We start from the raw sequence: 22,860 nt of genomic DNA on the forward strand, positions 1-22,860 counted from the left end.
GTTGGTGGATAGTGGTAGATATTAGCAAGATAAATAATATTGCTCGTTCATATGCTGTTTAGCGGTTTTACAATTGGACATAGACATATTTATTTCACAGGATCATAACAGCCATCGCAGGAGAGAGGATATCAAGACCATAACAGCATAATTCAAGTACTTAACATATCCACCGGTTCACAAGGCACTTGCTAATGGTAAATGATTAAACAATCGATGAAAAATATCTTAAATTACAAGGTTCCATGCAAAAGTGGAGAAAGTAGAACCATGTTACAATACTACACAAACTTGTAAACTCAATAGAATGAACAAAATTATAGAGTGTCCAACCAAGAACTTCTCTATCTTACCACAACATGAGTCTACACAATGTAGCACCGGGAGCCTGTCTTGTGAGCGTACTTAACTTTCCCACCATTCACTTTGGCCTTCAAACACTTCTCCTATAAGGCACATGTCAGTACAACAGTAAACATTGCTCATAGTGGAAATAGAGAAATTTAGATAGTAGGACATAGAAAACATACATATAAACAACTAGTCATAATTTGTATACAGAACCAACAAAAAACATTAGAAACCAGCATTAGTAGACACTCTACAGTTCTTTAGCTAGTTTGATACTTGAAACTAGACTAGCTATGCCACATTACTTAGATGATTCAAAACTCATGAGCACAAACAGTTTAATCACCATGGTAGTACCATTGTTCCTTCTATTTATTAAAGAAGAAAAATGGGTTCGGGAAATGATAAATGAACTGAAAACATGCAAGTTAACATGGACAGGACATGTTTCAGAGCTGCAGGCTTAAAGCTGATACAAATTCTCATCTCTCAATCAAATTTAAACAGTAGGTAATGAACACAACATTTATTTAAGCACCAATTAAAACTGCAGCATGAAACTTATTTCTGAATAATACAACTTCCAACAGCATTCAACTCCATACCTTATATGGTTCGGGCTCGACCACATCTCCACAAGTGCTTTCCATTGTTCATGAGTCATACTCTTCAGTGGTGATGTTGTTCTGACTTTGTTTGCTGGTACACCATCAAAGTAATTCTTCTTGAGCTTGTGCCTCATTTGCCACTGACCACACTTGAGCATATCAGAGCAAGCATATTGCACTGTCTTTGGTTAGGATCCATGAAAAATTTAACATAGGCAAGAGCATATACATCAGAAAAGAGGCATTCAAACCATATATTTGCATCTGTTAATCAGCATTTAGCAAAATTGTAACTTAGCATGAGCCTCCGAGGTATTAATGATTATGGTAATTACATTGTGAAGTATAACTATATTTTTCTTATTTTTCTTATTTGTATCTTCGAAATTTAGGGCCACCAGTTTGTGTTTGCGCCAGGGCCACCAAAACTTAGGTACGGACCTGCCGATACTGTTACAGCTCCCGCAACTGTGCCTTGCTGTCATCGGCTGGGTTGTTCGTTCTCCATTTGCAAATATTTGTCCCGGCTAGAAAGTATCGTATGTGCATTGGGATTCGGCAGTACAAATCACGTACACGCGTATGGTCTGCTCAGAAGCTGTCTGTTCGATGAAGTTCCAGGCCAATGATGGAGGCTTGATGACCATGGTGACCTACTGACCTGCATTAATCAACATGAAGTATGTATCGGCTGTTCGGTGATTGGTAGCAAATCAGCTTTCTCATAGCCGATACGGGGCAAGAATTATCAGGCTTAAAAAAGACAGTACGATCAAGGTCGAAAGTTCCAGCCGACGGTTCTATTATTGTGCAGCCGATGGAACATAGAAGATGCATCTGAATGATCAAAAGGAAGGGAGCCGATAGAAGGGAATTTAAGTTGCACGAGGTCCAATTAAATTAAGATGACGAGAGGATTCTGGAAATCTGGCTAATATGGGACCTGCTTCATCGGCAGCAAGAATCTTCAGAGGTGCTGATATGACAGAAAACTCTTCCGGCCGATGAGTGGCTTTCGGCAAGTAGGGAGAATGAATTCTTCCACGCAAAAACGTCGAGGTCTTGTCAGCATTATTATATCAGCTATTAATTTCGAAGTATAAAACATCCGTACTTCAAAATTAGGGGGACCCACATGTTGCCAACAAAAACTTGCTGGTTCCTGCACCAAGTTTTGGTGTCCATAGATTGATTTGTTGTTTCCACTGCCAGCGAATTCATCAGCTCAGAGTGGGATCAAGGCATCAAACCGATGGGGTTCTTTATATTTTTCAAGAGGAGTCGATGCGGCTTTGAATATTGCAATCAGACGTCATTGGCTCCAAAGACAAGCATCAGACTTTTATAATTAGTTTCGAAACATGAAGCCTTCATACTTCGAAATTGGGGGGCCCGTGTTGACGTCAGATTTTAACAAGTGAAAATCCAAATAATCTGGAGTAAGTAGCAAGTGAAAATCCAAATAATCTGGAGTAAGTAGGACATCGGTTTAGTGGGATCGGCTGGACAGGAAGAGGTAATCAGAATAAATAAAGTGCATGTATAGAGGTCAGCACGTACATGCAAATGTTGATTAGAATGAAGAAAGAGCGTACAGGCCAGCACATGTATATGAAGATGATTAAAATAAGATTAGGTTCCCGCATGAGAAGGAGAAGACCAAGTTAATCACGTATTGGCCTCTTCACGGATGGACAAGGAAGCATCTCTACATGTGAAATTAGAGTCCATGTATTTTAAATATTTCCTTTAATTTAGATATTTATTGTTAGGCAAGTCTTTGTACGGATCAGCTAGGATTCTTTAGCCTAGGGTATACGTACCCAGCCCTTGTAATTGGCATCACACGATCAATACAACATATTTACCTTTACGCATCTACCTTTCGGCTTCACGTCATTGCCTTAGGAGTAGGAGTAATGTAGTTTCTCGACGAGTTCCTTCTAGCAAACTGGGCTGCATCGACCTCGATCTTCGGCAAACTGCAAGTTCCCGTCATCAGGTGTACAGACTTCAACTTCCGGTATGCATAAGATTTCGTTTATAGCCTTTCATGATGTAGGTTTCATTTCGTTATTCATTACAAAAGCATAGGGTGTATTTTCAACCACATTCACCTAGACAAGTTTATACACCTTTCTTTCCTTTTTGGCCATATTCACCTAGACAGGTTTATAATCATTTCTTTCTTCACAAAACAAGGTTACTTGGGAAGAAAACATAGTTTTTATTTTGATGATGATTGTGTACACATATAACTTTCTTAGACATTTGTTAATCAAAGGACAGTAGGGTGTGGTGCTTTGGTACTCAAACCTTCTAGGGATGAACATGCTACTATTGAATTTTTCAGGATTTTATGAGCATGAGAACTATTTATCCCACAATAAGGAGATTAAACATCATGTATTTTTATTAAGCAATAAAACACATATTTCATAGGAACAAGTATTTTTACTAGTAAGGCATGAGCATCAAGAATCTAACAAAATTTATTTTGCATTTTTTATCTATTTTCCACTAATTATCATGTAAATAACAAAATTAAGATAGCAAACAAGCATTATATTTAAAAGAGCATGAAAACCATAGATTCCGCTAACACAAGTTGCAAATCTAGAACATACATGATAAATGGAAGCTAACAAAACTGGTTTCACAATTTTTAGAATATCACATGATTTATAAGGCATTTAAGAAGTCTAGGACAAAATAAATCATAGCATTAGATATGCAACAGTAACATGCACATAATCATTTTTGAAATAAACTAGGCATCATCAGGAACTCAACAAAATAAGTTTACATTTTTAACATTTTTCTACACATTTCTATGCATTTTCCAAGCTTGCAGCTATTTAAATATAGGAAATAAAACAAAACCGAGATCATTTTGTAAAACAACCCTCAGATCTAAAGATTCTCACATATAGGTCCCTAAAAATTCCCCATAACCCCCCTCTCTTTCTTCTTCTTCTCCCACAGCAACACACACGCACACATGCAAACAGGGCATGGGCTCGGCCGGCGCACGGCCTGGCCGTGGCCTTGGCCGGCGGCGGCGGGACCGCGCCCCAAGGCTGTGGAGCTCACCAGCAAGGGCTCCACGATGAGGAGGAGGTGGCATAGCAGGGGTGCTAGGGGCGGCGGAAGGTGGTGGATAGAGGCGGAGGAGCTCGCCGGCGGGGGTGCCCGCAGAAGGGACAGCGCCAACGGGTGAGTAGTGAAACGGAAGTGCGGCGTCGCGAGGAAGCTCCAGCTGCAAGGAATCGAGCATTGGCTTACCACCGGTGACGGTGGTGAGCTTGGAGCTTGGGTGGTACTGGTAATGGTAGGAGGAAGGGGGCAAGGGTTGCGGGAGCCGGCGGCTTTGCTTAAAAAGGTGAGGAACCGAGAGGGCAAGGGAGGAATTTCGCATGGCGCCAGCTATGGTGGCCAATCCGGTGTTGGGCGGCCTGCTGGCACTATTGGCTCTGCCCAATCCAGCTTCGAGGAGGCACAGGAGAGGAGGAAGATGCTGCTGACGAGTGGGCCCGATCGAGATTAAACTATTCAAATTTCCCCACTCAAACAACCCAGCTACAGGCACCCACAATTTTCCCAAAAATACTCATTTGAAAGATAAAATCTCAAAGAACACAATGGCATAAGAATCACCTCAAGAACTGCTCAAGTTTTTACACAATTGACAAAAGAACACAGCCAAAACTAAAAGTTAAATGAATTTTTAACACATGGAAATATCACTCAAAAATTAAGTAGAAATATTGTAAAATCATCAAATTGCATCTAGTATTTAAATAAAATAACAAGAGGCACAATTGCATAGAAAAAATTGGAGTTGCTTCACAAGTTTGAATTTCAATAATAAACAACAATTATGTGAACTTAAACAATGCATGGCCGAGATACTCAATTATGCACAAATGATGCTCATGATGCTCGATTATGCACAAATGATGCTCGTGATGCGTGGCGTGCATAGGTGCCGTCTTCAACACGAATTTTCTCACAAATTTTGAACTACGCGTTTGAATTTCCAAAAATAAAAGTTGGAGTTCAAAGTATAGGCTATAACTTTTATAAAAGCTAACATATGAAAAACTTGATGGATTTGGAGATAAACTTGGGAAAAGTTTGGTGGAACGCCGGCCAAAACTGGTTTTGAAAATGATTTTGATTTTTGGCCAAACTTCTACTCAATTTTGAATACCTTCCACTCAAAATCAAGGAAAGTGCCAATTATGAAAGTTATTCCATTTGAAAAGATCTATCACTTTTTTATTGTCCAAAATTTGAGTTCTTATATAAAATTTATTTTTATTTGCTTCCCAAGTGCATCACTACAAAGGTGTTTAACACTTAACTATTTTGAGTTTTTTTTATTTAATCTCAATTTCTCTTGATTTGGCTCCTAATTACTTGGGATGTCACAGTTGCATGACCAGCGTCCTGCTGAGAGAGGATCTCGAGCTTGTAGGGGTGGTGAATGCAAGGTTGTCTAGGTTTCATGAGCTAGGACGCCGACCACACGAGTTAGTCGTCTAGCCACGAGAGGGGGAGGAGAAGGATGCATGACCCAGAGGTCGGCACCTGGGAGAAGCCCCTGAGATTGAAAGTGAGTGGACTGTTGAACAAGTCGGATAGCCCCCAACCGTCAGTCGGAGTTTGAGCAAAAGAACAGTAAGGCAGTAGGTAGTAAGGCAGTAGGTACGCAAAGAACCTCAGAGGTTTTATTTATTCAATAATAAAGGGGAAAATAGAGTACATAGCTTTTAAATCCTAAGGGTAGAAGCGCCGTAGATGCTCAATATTCCATGAATTAGGGACGCCTGAGCCGTCTGCCCATTGGAGTCGATAGGTGCCTGACTGGATGACTTCTTTGATGATGAAGGGGCCCTCCCAGGGGGCGGCCAGATTGTGCATGTCCTTTGTGGACTGGATCCAGCGAAGTACCAAATCACCAACTTTGAAGGAGCGTTCCCTGACATTCCGATCGTGGTAGCGTCGTATCTGCTGCTCATGGTGTGCGTGCTAGATGAGAGCCGCTACTCAGTGCTCCTCGAGGCTATCGAGGTCGACCCGCCAACTTGTTTCTGCCTTGCCTTCCTCGTAGTACTAAATTTATGGGGTGCCAAAGGCCACGTCGGATGGCAGGATGGCCTCTGAACTGTACACCCTAAAGAACGGGGTGTAGCTAGTAGCCTGGCTCTTCTGTGTTCGTAGGCCTCAGATGACGTGAGGTAGCTCTCGTAGCCACTTGCTGGCATACTTGGACGCATCGTCGAAGATGGGGGACTTGAGGGACTAGATGACCATCCCGTTTGCACGTTCGACCTATGCGTTGCAGGGTGCGCTACTGAGTAATACACATCCATGAGGTTGTCCTGGCAGAAGACCCAGAACTCGAAGCTTGCGAACTGCTTGCCAAGGTCGGTATTAATCCTGTTTGGCACTCCAAAGCGGTGTGTGATTTCCTCAATGAATTGATCAGGTTTAGCTGACTCGATGCTGATGACAGCCTTGGAATTTGTGATTTCCTCAATCCACTTGGTGAATTTGTAAACTACCATGAACATATGGGTGTAGCCGCTTGGAGCGATCTTGAAGGGTCCGACCATGTCCAGCCCCCAACATGTGAAGGGCCAGGATGGTGGGATGGTGCGTAGGGCTTGGGATGGTAGATGTTGCTGCTTGGAGAAGAATTGGCACCCTTTACACCTTTGGAAGAGCTCCTTTGCATCGGCTACCACTGTTGGCCAATAGAAGCCACAGCGAAATGCTTTGCCGACCAAAGTGCCCGAGGCGGTGTGGTTCCCGCATGTGCCCGAGTGGATCTCGTGAAGGAGGTCGATGCCCTCTTTGCGCAGAATGCACTTCATCAAGATGCCTGTGGATGCGGCCTTTCTGTAGAGTTCCTTACCAATGATGACATAGTTTGCACTCCTCCGAGCTAATTTTTCACATTCTATCTTGTCCTTTGGCACCATCTGGTGGGTGATCAAGGCTATGAACAGGGCACTCCAGTCTTCTTCTGCCTCAATCATCATGACATCAGCCGGAGCTGGGAAAGTTAGAGCCTCAACGCTGTTGTTGACCTGGTCCAGGTCCAGAACCTTGATGGATGGTTTCCAGAGATCTTGTTCAAAAATGCTGGCCAGAACATGTGCATGCTTGGAACCGAGCTTGGACAGGACATTGGCAGCGACATTGTGGTCCCTGGGGACATGGTGAAACTTAAGACCATCAAAGTAGGCCTCAAGTTTGCGAATTTCCGTGCAGTAAGTGCCCATGGACTCCTTGGTGCAGTCCCAGTTCTTGTTGACTTGCTCAATGATGACCTTGGAGTCACCGTATGCAACGATGCACTTGATCCTGAGGGAAATGACAATGCGGAGGCACTAGATGAGAGCTTCGTACTCGGCGGCATTGTTGGTGGCCTTGTTGTGGATCTGAAGGATGTACTTGAGTTGCCCGTCTTTGGGGGATATGAAGAGGACCTCTGCGCCAGCTCCTTCGAGGTTGAGGGCACCATCAAAGTACATAGTCCAGTGTTTTGGCCTCTCCAGGGAGGGCAACTTCTTGATCTCTGTCCACTCAGCCACAAAGTCAGCCAGGATCTGCGATTTGATCGCATGACGCATGCAGAAATCAAGGTCAAAATCGTCGAGCTCCATGGACCACTTGACAACTTGGCTGTTGACATCCTGTTGTGAAGGATTTCGCTGATAGGGTACGAGGATACCACCCGGATCTTGTGCGCCTGGAAGTAATGGTGCAACTTTTTTGACAAGATCAGAACTGTGTAGAGAAATTTTCTGAACCTGTGTTTAGTGGATCTTGGAGTCGTTGAAGACCTCGCTGACGTAGTACACCAGTCGCTGCACCATGTGGGCATGGCTGGGCTCTTCGCGCTCCACAACTAGCATGTTGCTGACAATGTGCGTCATTGCAGAGATGTAGAGATATAGTGTTTCTTGGTTGGCCGGGGCCATCATGACGGGGGGAGTGGTGAGGAAAGCTTTGAGCTCTTTGAGTGCCTTGCTGGCCTAGTCCAATTCAAACTTGTCCACCTTTTTGAGCAAGTTGAAGAAGGGCAGACCCTTTTCTCCGAATTTTCTGATGAAGCGACTGAGGGCTGCCATGATGCCAGTAAGCTTCATGATGTCTTTCTTGTTAGCCGCCTTTTTCATGTTTCTGATAGCATTGATCTTGATGGGATTAGCTTTGATGCCACGCTGGCTGACCTTGAAGCCCAGGAGCTTTCCAGATGGGACACCGAAGACACATTTTCCCAGGTTAAGTTTCCAGTGGTAAGCCCGGAGGCTGTTGAAGGTCTTTGTGAGGTCGGCTTTGAAGCTTTCCTCATCCTTGGTCTTGATAACCACATCGTCGATGTAGGCCTCGATGTTCCTGTGTAGCTGTGTCATGAGGCAACCCTGGATTGCCTTCTGGTAGGTGGCGTTGGTATTTTTCAACCCAATGGTCATAGTGTTGTAACAATAGATGCCGAAGGATGTTATGAACACCGTCTTGTCTTGGTTAGCAGGGTTGAGGGCAATCTGGTGATAGCCCAAGTAGTAGTCCAGGAAACACAACAGGGTACTCCTAGCCGTAGAGTCTACGACCTAGTCGATGCCCGGAAGAGGGAAGGGGTCCTTAGGGCAGTGCTTGTTGAGGTCGGTGTAATCGATACACATTATCCATTCACCGGTTTTGTTTTTTATAAGAACTGGATTTGCTAACCAGTTAGGATGCTTACATTCATGGATGAATCCAGTGGCTAAGAGCTTATTTAATTCTACCCTAATGACCTCCTTGCGATCTTGGGTGAAATAGTGAAGCTTTTGCTTGACCGGTCTTGCTGTCTTGCTCAAGTCCAAGGAGTGCTCAGCTAGCTCCCGTGGGACACCGGGCATATCGGATGGCTTCCACGTGAATATGTCCAAGTTTTCCCGGAGGAAACTGGTAAGCGCGAGTTCCTATTTGTCAGAGAGGTTGGACCCTATGAAGGCCATCTTGGATAGGTCTTCCAAGCCGAGGCAGATCTTCTTGACCTTGGAGTCAGCTGTAGCGCTGTGGGAATTGGCTCCGTCTCTGGGATCGTGAGCTGGTCATTATCCACCTTATGGGCCTCAGCGACCATGGCGGTGGCTTTGGTCGAGTACTCCAGGGCCTCCGCGAGTTGAACTGCCTTGGTGTCACACTTGTGCGACGTCTCGACGTCGCCATAGATGGAGAGGACTCCGTTTGGAGCTGACATTTTGAGGACGAGGTAGGTGTGATGCGGGGTCATCATGAACCTCGCTAGCATGGGCCTGTCAAAGAAGGTATGGTATGAAGTCATGAAGTTGGCCACCTCAAATGTGAGGTACTTCGTGCGGTAGTTGGCAAGCATGCCAAAGGTGACCGACAAAACAACTCGGCTAATCGGATAGGATCCTTTGTCGAGGACGATGCTGTAGAAGGGTTCTTCACAGGTCTGGAGCCGCTCGAAGTTAAAGTCCATGTGCTTCAAGGTCTCGGTGAAGATGATGTTGAGGCCGCTGCCACCGTCGATCAGCACCTTGGGGAGTAAGGCCCGGTCTATGGTCGAGCAGCCACCAACGTGTAGGACCGGGTTCTGGAATGTCGACCCAATGATCTTTCCTGGAGAAGGTTATGGGTTGCTCTGACCAGTGCAGATACTGGATTGGCCATATGGAGATAAAGTGCACCTCTCGCTAGTGTAGCTTCTGCTTGTGGTTACTGCAGAAAGCATTGGGGTCGCCCACGATAATGTTGACCTGGAGATCTAGTCGCTAGAACTCCCCGTTTTGGTCGGTGCCGGGCCGGTGGGTGTCAGGTTGTGGCTGATTGCGGTGCTCCTCTCTGTGCTGGTCATCACGGTTGTCACGTTGTCGTTGTCACAATCATCGTGGTCATCGCGGCAGTGATCGTCGTGATTGTCATGGCAGTGGTAGCGGTCGTTGCGGTGGCGGTTGTCACAGTTAGTGCGGTCATCGCAATGGTGGTAGTCGCGACGGTTGTCATCCCTGCGGTAGTCGCTGCGGTGGGATCACTTGTACTCCACTGGGGTGCCGAGCTCTTTCTTGAGGATTGTGCAGTCTTGAAGATTATGACGTGTGTCCTTGTGGAAGGGGCACGGAGCGTTGAGGGTGTTGTCAAACTCTTCTTCTTCTCGAAGGAAGGTGGTCAGCCTGGCAGGGCTGCCTTCAATAGTGAGGATCTCGGGGGCCCTTTTTCGAAGTCAGGAAGACTCCGGTTGTCCTTGGTGTTCGTCATGGGTCAGCTGGTCGTAGCCGTCATTCAGTGATGCTTGCCACCCTGGAACTGTACTGTCACCTCCTCCTCTATGTATGCCTGGGTGTTGACAACATCCATCATTTGGGGACCGTCTTGGGGGCAGCCTCATACAACTTGTAGAACATGGTGCGGTTCATCAGGCCGGATCAAAAGTACATGATGATGTCGCGGTCCTCGACGCCGGCCAGCCTGTTGTTGTTCTCAAAGAAGCGGTTGGCGTACTCTCGAATAGTTTCATTTATCCTTTGGCGGACTTGGCCAAGTTTCTCCGTGTTACCATGTCGGCTAGAGGTAGCCTGGTAATTTTGGGAGAAATCTCTAGCGAGGTGACCCCAACTGTCGATGCTGTTTGGAGGAAGGTTCTCTAGCCATAGGATCGGAGCGGGACCCATCACCATTAGGAAGTTGGCAGCTATCTGGTCATATGTGCCATGGGCGGCTTTCACCGCGGTATTGTAGGTCTTGAGCTAGATGATGGGGTCAGAGCGACCATCATATTTTTCATTGATTGTCGGCTTGAAGGAGGCCGGCTAGTCAACAGTCCTGAGGCATGGAGTGAAGGCGGCAAACCCGTCGATTGATGTGTCATCGTCGTCGTCGAGGTTGTACAGGACGGGTGGAGCCTTGGGGTGTCTGCCGTTGTCGCGCCTGGCGGGACATAAGCGTCTTCAAGGGCGTCGTAAATTCGGTCGTAGTTAGCGTGGTGGCGCATCTCATCTACCTAGCAGCAGCGGTCCTCGCGTTTTGCATCACGGTTGAGTCCAGGAGTGCCGTAGTCGTGGTCATACTCAGCGTGGCGGAGCTTGGCCTCTTCCCGCTCGTGGTGATGGTTGTTGAGGTCGGTTTGGAGGTCGTGGTGGTCGCGCAACTCTGCATGAAGATCACGTTGTCGACCTGGTCTACTGCGGTCCTCACCAGCGTCTCTCCCGCCACGGTGGCGGTTGTCATTGTTGGCGGGTTGCTCCACCTCTTCTTCGCGTACGGGCTCCAGCCGACCTCTCGCGTGGTTGTCGTGGTTGCCTCGGTAGTGGTCGGATCTGCTATGCGCGGATTTGGAAGGACTGCACGAGTTTGGTGGAATACATAGTAGCCGAGTTCCGTAGACCAAAGGGGACTCGGGACGGACCCTGCGCCAACCTTGTTGTGCATAGCGCCACCTTAGAGAGATCTATGCACTCAGCAATTGTGTTGCTGATGCGATCTAGCCCCACGATCAAGTCGGAGGGCGTGGGTGGGCGGGCTGCTGCAAGGATGTGTGGGACCCTCTCAGAGAGAGAGAGAGAGAGATCCACGACCTGCTGGGCAAGCGGCGTGATGATCCTTGGGTGGAGGTTTTACTCAATCGGAGTTGATCCCGCAGATGCAGAGCTCGGCAACGGACGTCAAGTCAACAAACGACGCGGTGGAGTCAGAATCCACCGGCATGCTCCCAACGCGAAGCTAGATTAGGTTGGCGAGGAAGTCCTTCATGCTCTCGGGGAAAATAACATTGGGACGGGATGCCATCAAGGTCGCAAGAAGGATCTCACAATCACCCCTACCTGATGCGCCAATTGTCGGATTTATAGGCCCACCAGTCCACCAGAGGGATACCCAAGTGGTTGATTTGTAGGTGGAGGGGATTGTGAAACCAAGAACTCGAAGGTGATCGTGAGAACACGAGGGACACGAGGGTTTTAGATAGGTTCGGGCCTCTGAAGAGTAATACCCTACGTCCTGTATGTTGGTGCTTGTATTGATCAAGAGTTGATCTGTTGCCCTCAGGAGGCGCCCTTGGCGGCCTTATATAGGCTGACGACCTAAGGTTACAAGTCAGTTTGAATCTAATCTACTCGGTAGTTGCATGAAAAGTAATCTGAGTCGGATTACAATACGTATCCGCAATATCCAGGCTAATTTGAATTGCCTGGCCTTCTTGGCGTGTACTCCAAGTAGGTTCATGTCCTTGGCCCTCACGCCCTTATCGAGCGAGCCCACTTGTCAGGTCCTATCTTGATCAGTTGGGATCCATGGGGTACCCATATCCCTCACCATGATTAGCACATATTTACTGTAGCATCACATGGCCAAATCAGGGACTAATTAAGCTTAATAGATTCATCTCGCGAATTAGCCTTCATTTATGCAATTGGTTTTGTAATGAACCTATATTTAATACTCTTAATTAGTATCTAAACATTCGATGTGACAAGGACTAAACTTTAGTCTTGTCTTCCAAACGGGGCCTTAATCCAACGGTGGTTCCCATTCTTTACATAAAGAATAGACTGCATTTATTCACGTCAACACACTTGTGGAACACTGAGCTTTAGTTTTGGTTGGAGATATACATAGATCTTGAAAATTGAACTATGACTAATCATGGGCGACTAAAGCCATATCTTTAGTCTCGGTTGGTATTGTTTTTGCGCTAAAAATATTAGAAATTCACGGAAGGCTCCCACACACACGCACACGATTTTTCACGCGAAATATACACGTGCGACTCTTGTCTCGCGCGATCCTTCCTTACCAGCTCACCTACATAGCTTATGTGATGGAGTAGGGGATGCTATACTTTTGTAGTCACCCGTGGGACCACCAATCGGGACTAAAGGTGAGGCTTTAGCCCCAGTTGGTGTTACAAATTGAGACTAAAGGGATGAGAGGCTTTAGTCTCAGTTTCTAACACCAATCAGGACTAAAGGGGTCTACACAGACAATGAACTTTAGTTATGGGACTAAAGCCTCTTTAGTCCTGGGTCCAAATTGTTTCGAGATTTTGTTGAGGATGGAAGGTCGTTTTGACATCACCAGCAGTGTATATATTGCCACACTGATTACTGAAGGTTCTTGAAGCTCGCATAGACGCATATTTCTTATTTATATGAGATTGACATAGGCCTCTACGCACTTGTTTGGTTACTCATTTTGTCTCCAATAACCCTCCATGCGGATGATATATGCCTTATTTGCCTAGCGTTTTCCTGTACGTATATGATTGATGACAGATTCAATTTAAAGAGGAATGGTATGCACCTGGAAGGATCAAGTATGAGTTTTGACAGCAGCAGGTGCCAACCTTGCTCTTCCAAGAAGCCAGTGCTTCGTTAAGTTTAGATCTGCGCAGAAGCTTAGCTATTCGCTAAGTTTAAACTGGCAAATGCTCGCTGGGGCTTTTGCTTTTGAAGATTGGCCGCTGGAGTGTCCCAAGTAGAACAAGAGTAGCATCCCTGACGGTGTCCCAGTATATGCACCTCGAGGCTCAAGCTCATGTGTAACCTGACAGAATTAGCACAACTTGTATCCCTTCTCCACCCAATCTTTCGTTAATTAGTAGAGCTCACGGCTACTAATGTTTAATCCTCTAGATATGAACTCTAACCTCTAATTTCTCTCTTTGTCGGTAAACTTTACATGATAGCGCTGTTCTTGATACTTAATCTCAGTTCTTGATTCTAATCTCATTAGGGGCAAAAGGCAAACAGCAAATAGTTAACAAGACCCCTCTCCTTGTGAAAATAGAAACTGCTCGGCTAATCCAACGCACAGCTGCGTGTTGTTTCCAGCATATTTGGGCCATGTTTGTACAAGTTTCCTAACTTGACATTGCTTTTGTTGACATCAACAAGTAGAACCTGCCGTACCTATAGTTGCATGCTAGTTCAACCTGAAAACTTAAGATGATAGAAAGAGGTTAATAATTTACTTATACTTCAGTAAATATATTTATTCTTATACTGCTGCCTATCGTTAAATACATTTGGCGCCGTATTTGTACGAGTTTCCTAACTCGAACTTAATGAAGAGCCAGCTCTCCGTCTTTTCCATTAAGAATAGACACATTTATTCACATCAACAGCATATCTACTAGTATTTATATGAGATTGGCATAGGCTTCTATATATGCATTTGTTTGGTCAGTCATGTTGTCTCCTAGCTATAACCCTCGACCCAGATAATATAACTTATTTGCCTAGCGTTTTCATATACATATATGATTGCTGACAGATTACAAGTTAATTAGGAATGGTGTGCACCTGGAAGGATCAAGTATGAGTCGAGACTGCAGCAGGTGCTAACCTTGCCCTTCAAAGAAGCCATTGCTCAGTGTTTGGCTATGAGCAGATTATATCTTGGCAGAAGCTTAGGCAAAGCTTGGCTAAGCTTAAGCTGGGGAAGGTTTGGGCTCATTTTCGCCGATGCTTGCTTTAGAAGTCTCGCTGCTAGAGTGTCCGGAGTCGAGCGAGAACGGTAGCCCTCACGGTGACCCAGTATATGCACCAAGAGCTCATGTCTAAGCCGATAGAATTAGCACAGCTTGTATGCCTCTAATCCAACGAACTGTTGGTTAATTAGTAGAGCTCACGGCGAATAATGTTTAATCCTCTATATATGAATCCAACCTAGCGTCTCATATCTCTCTTTGTCTGTAAACGTTACACGCTAGCACTGTTCTTGATATCTAATCTCAGTTCGTTATAAAATTCTGAAGTCATTAGGGGGAAACGGGCAAACAGCAAATAAACAAGACCCCTCTCCTTGTACAAATAGGAACACCTTGGAGATCTAACACACGCTAGATATGACTACTAGTGTAGTCGCTAATTATGCCTCTCGCTGAACAACCAGGACGTCACATGCATGGATAGCCATGAGCAGCAGAACCATGAGAGGCAGCAAGGCAACGCTCGCTGTCCGCGTAGGCTAGCAGGAGGCCCAGCAGGTCAACCACAGCAGTTGTGTTCGTGTGGCGAGTAGGAGCAGCTCGTGATTCTCCCGGCGGTGATTGTGCAGGATCTGCTGCAGCAGCAGCGTGAACGCCCGACAAGAACACAGGTGGTTCCGGTGACTGTAAGTGTCATGCCACTAGTAGAGAACTGACTTTCGATCCGCCCCCTTATCCCGGTTTAAAGTTGGCCCGGGACAAAAGGGGGTGCGCCGGGGTGCGGAAATTTGGAGGGGAGCATTAGTCCCGGTTGGTAATTGCAACCTCCAACCGGGATAAAAGGGTTCACCTTTTATCCCGGTTGGAGGATCCAACCGGGACTAACCTTCCAACCGGGACAAAAGGTGTTTCCTTTTGTCTCGGTTGGAGTTTTTAACCGGGATAAAAACTCATCCCCCACTATATCCCGAGACAGAGACTTTCTTCTTCCTCCAGCCCGAGCCAGTCCAGCACATTGATAGAGAGCTGAGCTTCACCTACTCTCCGGTGGTGCCAAAGCAAGGGAGGTGCTGCCCGAAGTTTTTTCCCTCATTTTCGTGGGAATTTGACTCAGCCAACACAAGTGTTGTGAAGGTTTGCTACTTCATCCTCGTGTTATGCTTTGATTTATGCTTTGGAGATGGAAAGATTATTTGCTACAATGTGATGATGAAGTAGAAAAATGGAGAGGTATTTTGAGCTAGAATGTGAGGGAGATTGATGTGTCATATATAGTATGCATTATTGCAGTGGTTTAAATCCATATGCTACCTTGTCTAGACGGTTTATCTTATCAAATTCAATATGGTTTTTTAAATCCATATACTTGTTGAACTTGCATACCGTGTTCATTTCGGCGAGAATGTTCTCCGCCGAGCAGCAACGTATGTCAAGAAGGAGGTTCGATTCTACGAGAAAGAGTGGATACGGACATCGTGACCGTGTCCCCTTTTCCGTAGCATCTAACCTCTTTCATGACGAAGTGCGGTGCCGCCTAGCTGAGGACATCCTCGCGAAATGAACACGGTCTTCAAGTTCAACAACTTCTGTAGTGGTAAGGAAAGAATTTTTGTACATAGATGACTTCTGCTACTTGTTGAACTTGCATACCGTGTTCATCTCGCCGAGGATGTTCTCCGCCGAGCAGCAACGTATGTCAAGAAGGAGGTTCGATTCTACGAGAAAGAGTGGATACGGACATCGTGACCGTGTCCCCTTTTCCGTAGCATCTAACCTCTTTAATGACGAAGTGCGGTGCCGCCCAGTTGAGGACATCCTCGCGAGATGATCACGGTCTTCAAGTTGAACAACTTATGCAGTGTTAAGATAATAATTTTTGTACATAGATGGCTTCTGCTACTGGAGGAAGTGGCGATGGTGGGGGCGATCGTGGTTCCTATTATGGCAAGGTTCCAATCATAGTTGGCCCTCAGCATAAGCTGAAGAAAAAGAGCGCGCTGGAAAAAGCAATGCTTCGTTATTTGCAGCAACGTCATGAAGAAGCTGTTGCCGCGGGTCAGGAAACTCCTTTTGGTGGTCGTTATACTCCACCCTCAGTCCCGGGTGTTTCACGTCCACTTAGTACTACCGTTTCAGGCGGCACAAATAAACCTAAGGATGAGGTTGGGTCAGCGGAACCTTCATCTTCACCGTCCAAGGATGCTTAAAGTCCTCTCCTTGATAATAACCAGTGGATGGCTTGTTGTATTGTATAATGTTGTTTGGGACTTTAATTTAAATATGTGTATTTGGATCTTCATGTTGTTGTATTGTACCATGTTGTTTGGATCTTTAATCGATTTTCACGCGTAATCCATTGTCAAGTGTAATCCATTTTAATGCGTAATACGATGCAGATGGACCGGCAATGGATGTATAATGCAGACAGGCAGAGCAAGGTGTTTATTGATGGCTTGCATTATTTTCTCGAAGTGGCAAAAGCGAACAAGCCAGAGAATGGGTTCGTATGTTGTCCATGCTTCCAATGCAATAACAGGAAGGAGTATTCAAAGGATTCCTGGGGGACTATTCACAGCCACTTGTTTAAATACGGTTTCATGCCTAACTATTTGGTTTGGACCAAGCACGGTGAACTAGGGGTTGTAATGGAAGATGGCGAGGAGGAGGAGGAAGATGACACCATTCCGGACTGGGTTGCAGGCCAAGCTTTTGCAGGTACTACAATGGGCGAGGCTGATGAAGATGAGTTTGCAGAAAATGACCCTACTGATGACCTTGGTCAGGTGATACGAGATGCATACAGAGATTGCGAAACTGAGAAGGAAGCAGCAAAGTTGCAGCGCATGATAGATGATCACCAAAAATTGTTGTACCCAGGTTGCCAGCAGGGCCATAAAAAACTAGGTACGACACTAGAATTTGTGCAATGGAAGGCAAAAAATGGTGTGTCCGATAAGGCATTTCAGGGGATGTTGAACATTGTCAAGAAGATTCTCCCCGAGAATAATGAATTACCGTCCACAACATATGAAGCTAAACAGATTATTTGCCCTCTCGGATTGGATGTTCAGAAGATACACGCATGCCCTAATGACTGTATCCTCTATCGTGGTGGTGAATACGAGAAATTGGATGCTTGTCCCGTCTGCGAAGCCCTGCGGTATAAGATCAGGCGAGATGATCCTGGTGATGTCGAGGGGCAGTCTCCCAAGAAGAGAGTTCCCGCGAAGGTGATGTGGTATTTCCCTATAATACCACGCTTGAAGCGCTTGTTCAGGAACAAGGCGAATGCTAAGTTGATGCGATGGCACAAAGAAGACCGTAAGGAAGATGAGATGCTGAGACACCCCGCAGATGGGGCACAGTGGAGATCAATTGATAGAACATTCCCAGACTTTGAAAGTGAAGCAAGGAACATAAGGTTTGGTTTAAGCACTGATGGATTCAATCCATTCGGTGAGTTGAGTAGTGGTCATAGTACTTGGCCTGTGACCCTTTGTATGTTCAACCTTCCTCCTTGGCTGTGCATGAAGCGGAAGTTCATTATGATGCCGGCGCTTATCCAAGGCCCAAAACAACCCGGCAACGACATTGACGTGTACCTAAGGCCGTTGGTTGATGACCTTTTACAGCTCTGGAAGGAAGAAGGTGTACGTGTGTGGGATGAGGATAGACAAGAGATCTTTAATCTACGAGCACTGTTGTTCGTAACCATCAACGATTGGCCTGCATTGAGTAACCTTTCAGGACAGACAAATAAGGGATATCGGGCATGCACCCACTGTTTAGACGACACAGACAGCATGTACTTGAAGCACTGTAAGAAGGTCGTCTATATGGGTCATCGTCGATTTCTCCCTGCTCACCACCAGCTGAGAAAGAGCGGGATGCATTTCAAAGGGACGCCAGACCATCGTAAAAAACCTGCACACCGTAATGGAAAGCGTGTGTTCGAGATGATGAAGGATGTATATGTAGTCTTCGGAAAGGGACTTGGTAGCCAACCTGTTCCGAACGACGATAACGGACATGCACCCATGTGGAAGAAAAAGTCAATATTTTGGGAGCTACCTTATTGGGAAATCCTAGAGGTTCGCAACGCAATAGACGTGATGCACCTGACGAAGAATCTTTGCGTGAACGTGCTAGGCTTCATGGGTGTTTATGGAACCTCAAAAGATACATTGGAAGCACGACAGGACCTGAAAGCTAGGGGGCAACGAGATGACCTACATCCGGAAAAGAGAGATAATGGACAGCACTACTTACGTCCTGCCAGTTACACTTTCAGCAAGGAGGAGAAGGATAGCATGTTTGAATACTTGAATAGTATGAAGGTCCCGTCTGGGTACTCCTCGAATATAAAGGGAATAATAAATATGAAACAAAAGAAGTTTACAAATCTCAAGGCTCATGACTGCCACATGTTGATGACCCAGTTGCTTCCGGTTGCACTGAGGGGTGTTCTACCAGAAAATATCCGGTTGCCGCTCGTAAAGCTATGCGCGTTTCTCAATGCGATTTCGCAGAAGGCAATCGATCCATCCAAGCTATCAAAGCTATAGAACGATGTGGTGCAATGTCTTGTCAGTTTTGAGTTGTTATTTCCACCATCCTTCTTCAATATTATGACGCACTTACTGGTTCACCTAGTAAAAGAGATTGGTATTCTCGGACCTGTATACCTGCACAATATGTGGCCTTTCGAGAGGTTCATGGCAGTCCTAAAAAACTATGTTCGTAATCGTGCCCGTCCAGAAGGAAGCATCGCCAGGGGATATGGAACAGAGGAGGTGATCGAGTTTTGTATTGATTTTATTGATTCAATTGACTCGATTGGGGTTCCAACTTCACGCCACGAGGGGAGGCTCCGAGGAATGGGCACCCTTGGAAGGAAATTAAGTTTGAGCAATGATACTGATTTGTTCGACAAGGCACACTACACTGTTCTACAACAGTCATCCTTTGTGTCTCCGTATATCGAGCAGCACAGGCAGATGGTAGCTTCCAAAAACCCGACCAAATCCGATGCTTGGCTTACCCGTCATCACATGGAAACTTTTCCCTCCTGGTTGCGCCAACAACTTATGGGTAACTCTGAGATTCACCCACAGCTTGCCTGGTTAGCCAGGGGACCTGCTACCACAATCGTCAAATTCCAAGGGAATGACAATAGTAGATCTCAGCAAGACTGGATACAGTGATGACCCATTCGTACTTGCCAATGATGTGCATCAGGTGTTCTATGTGAAGGACATGTGCAGCAAACCCAAGAGGAATCCAGAAGAGACATGGGAGCCAAAGTGCCACATAGTTCTTCCAGGTAAAAGAAAAATCGTGGGAGTCGAGGATAAAACAGACCAATCAGATGATTATGATCAGTTTGATGGCATGCCTCCATTCGCCGTTGAAGTTGATCCAAGCATCCTGCTATCCAAAGAAGAGGCTCCGTACTTACGCCGCGATCATGATCAAGGAACTTTCGTGAAGAAGAAATTTTACAACGTTGTATTGTAATGCGTTAAATGTACATGACCTTTGTGTATTAATTGATACAATTTGTAATTTACCCTATGTATGATTTTATGTGTTATTAAATTTGTTAGGTGAAGATTTTTTAGATATACATGAACATTGTTAACCACATACTAACATGAATTTTTCTGCGCATTCAAATAATTTAATTGAATAATTTCTTGATCACAGCAATGCAGTAAAATAAATATTTTACAGGCTACATGAGTTGGTATAGAATTAATGATTACTTCATACTTATTGTCAATTTACTCGTTAATTAAATATATTTTTGCATGTACAAAATCTGTGAAGGTTTTGTTTTTCATCCTGAAATACAGTGAAAAGGTAAAATAAAATCCATTTCCAAAAAACAGGCGGGAGAAGAAAAATAAGAAAAAAGACCTTTTGTCCCGGGTGCTAACAGCAACCGGGACAAAAGGCCCCCCTTTTATCCCGGTTGCAAACGGCAACCGGGATAAAAGGGTACGTTTCGTCTCCCACCCGAACGTACCCTTTTATCCCGGTTGCCAACTGCAACCGGGATAAAAGGCCCCCCTTTTATCCCGGTTGGTGACGGGACCCGGGACAAAAGGGTACGCTCCCAGCCCCACCTGGAGGGGGCACCCTTTTGTCTCGGGTCCCGTCACCAACCGGGATAAAAGGGGGGCCTTTTATCCCGGTTGGTGACGGGACCCGGGATAAAAGGGTGCCCCGCCAGGTGGGGCTTGGAGCGCACGCTTTTATCCCGGGTCCCGTCACCAACCGGGATAAAAGGGGGGGGCCTTTTATCCCGGTTGGTGACGGGACCCGGGACAAAAGGCTCTTTTGTCTCGGGTCCCATTACGAACCGGGATAAAAGGGGGGGTTAAAAGGCACTGTACTCCCTTCTACCCCCCGCCAGTTACACACTTAGCCAAAATTTCGCAAGTCCCGCGCGTTCTCCGCCGTCGCCGCCCGTCCGCCTCCCTCGCCGGCCGCCGCCGTCGTCGTCCCCCATTGCGCCGTCGACGTCCCCCATTGCGCCGTCGTCGTCCCCCGGCCGGCCCTCCTCGATCCCCTCCTCGTCCGTCGACGCGCCCGGCCCCCGGCCACCTCGTCGCCTCCAGCCACCGGCTCCACATCCTCGTCGCCGGCTCCATCCTCGTCGCCCCTCGTCGCCCCTCGTCGCCGTCTCGTCGCCGTCCCTTGTAGCCGCCGTCGTCGTCTTCGCCTCGGCTGCCGTCGTCCCGCCGTCGTTGTCTTCGTCCTCGTCGCCACCCCCGGCCGCCGCCGTCCCGCGCGCCGCCAGGCCGCCGCCGTCCCGCCGCCCCGCGCGCGCGAGAGGTCCGCTGCCGCGCCGGCCGGCAGCGCCGGGAGGGTTTTCTTTTTAAGTTAATTAGAAAATTAAGTTTTATTTTTAGATAGATTTGTAATTTTGTTAAGTTAGATTTTTAGATTTCTAATTTTGTTAAGTTAGATTTTTAGATTTCTAGTTAGTTTGTTAAGTTAGACAGAGATCGCCGAGTAGCCGCCGTGATCGCCGCCGAGTAGCCGCCGTGATCGCCGCCGTCCCGCCGCCCATCACAACCTAGTAGGCACCGCCCGTGGTTCCGGTGAACCGTCCCCGCCTCCGCCGTACCGCCGCCCTGACCGCCGCCGTCCCGCCTCCGCCGCCCTGATCGCCGCCGTCACAACCTAGGCACCGCACGTGGATATTGTTACAAATTCGTAGAAATTCGTCAAAATTCGTAGAAATTCGTCAAAATTCGTAGAAATTCGTAGAAATTTGTAGAAATTCATAGAAATTCGTACAAATTCGTAGAAATTCGTAGAAATTCGTACAAATTTGTAGAAATTCATCAAAATTCGTAGAAATTCGTAGAAATTTGTAGAAATTCGTAGAAATTCGTAGAAATTCGTAGAAATTCATAGAAATTCATAGAAATTCGTCAAAATTCATAGAAATTTGTATAAATATTCCGGACTTTGTACGGTTTGTGTTATTTTATGATTTCATTATATACATGTATGATTCCGGACTTTGTAGGACTTTGTACAAATTTGTATTAAGACGATTTCTATGACTGTCATGTATGATTCCATGTATGTTTCCATCAATAGTTGAAATGGCAGACGATGAGACCGCAAGGTATATCATGGAGCAGATAATCGCTGGTGATGGTAGTGGCGACAACGTTCCACTATCATACACGGATGAAGAGGGCACCCAGGCGGACATGTTCCTCAACATGTCCGCCGATGGGAATGAAGAGCAACAGCCGCAGCAACAACTTGCCGTGGCGAAAGGTTCCGGCGAGGTATATACAACCATTCTTGTATTGTTTCACGCCACCGCTACTACTACGTACTAATTAACGAATCTTGAACTGTTAGCCCTCCGGATCGACACAAGGGCAGAAGACCCGAGGTCGTACAAAGGTGATGGAAGGGAGGCTTGTCATCACCGAAGTTACAGAAGAGGGCAGGCCGGTTGCTCCCGAGAAAGTAGCAAAGAAGTACGTGAGTCAAATCGGGGCAATCGTCCGGGACAACGTGCCTATCAGCATCAGAGAATGGAAGGGCAGAAGCGATAATCCGTACGCCCTTCCAGAGACAGAAAAGAATATGCTGTGGGAAGACGTGAAGAGACATTTCACATTCCCCGAAGGATATAGCGAGAAGGATGTCAAAGCGTGGACGCTTAAGAAGATGGCTACTCAATTCCAGACATTCAAGAAGATGCTGGACACCCACTACATCAAGAAGGGCAAAACTCCAGACTTCAACGCGTGGCCAAAGTTGAGGGACCACTGGGATGCATTTGTTGAATACAAGAGGAGTGAAGAAGGTGTGAAAAAGATCACGACCAACACAGCAAATGCTAGTCAGAAGGGCTACCACCATCATTTGGGGCGAGGTGGGTATGGCTCAGCAATTCCCAAGTGGAGGAAG

At 46.3% G+C, this 22,860-nt stretch overlaps 1 protein-coding gene across 1 annotated transcript; it reads right to left on the minus strand.

The window, feature by feature from the left end:
* Positions 1-365: 365 nt before the first annotated feature.
* LOC140223214 (uncharacterized) lies at positions 366-7,954 on the minus strand. The gene is made up of 4 exons (XM_072294753.1): positions 7,817-7,954; positions 7,503-7,666; positions 6,320-7,334; positions 366-446 (listed from the first exon to the last, which is right to left on the minus strand). The coding sequence occupies exons 1-4, from the start codon at positions 7,952-7,954 to the stop codon at positions 366-368; spliced, it is 1,398 nt and encodes a 465-aa protein (XP_072150854.1).
* Between the last annotated feature and the right edge of the window lie 14,906 nt (positions 7,955-22,860).

Source organism: Setaria viridis, chromosome 6 (assembly GCF_005286985.2).
Source record: "Setaria viridis chromosome 6, Setaria_viridis_v4.0, whole genome shotgun sequence".
Taxonomy (NCBI): Eukaryota; Viridiplantae; Streptophyta; class Magnoliopsida; order Poales; family Poaceae; genus Setaria; species Setaria viridis.

What these genes read in the sequence shown, in the direction of transcription:
- LOC140223214 (XM_072294753.1), bottom strand. Translation starts at nt 7,954, where the DNA reads ATGGCCCCGGCCAACCAAGAAACACTATATCTCTACATCTCTGCAATG. An exon ending in AGGCCAAAACACTGGACTAT is followed by an intron (nt 7,335 to 7,502) that starts GTACTTTGATGG and finishes CATTTCCCTCAG; the next exon opens with GATCAAGTGCATCGTTGCAT. An exon ending in TCATGGATGTGTATTACTCA is followed by an intron (nt 447 to 6,319) that starts GTAGCGCACCCT and finishes TGTGCCTTATAG; the next exon opens with GAGAAGTGTTTGAAGGCCAA.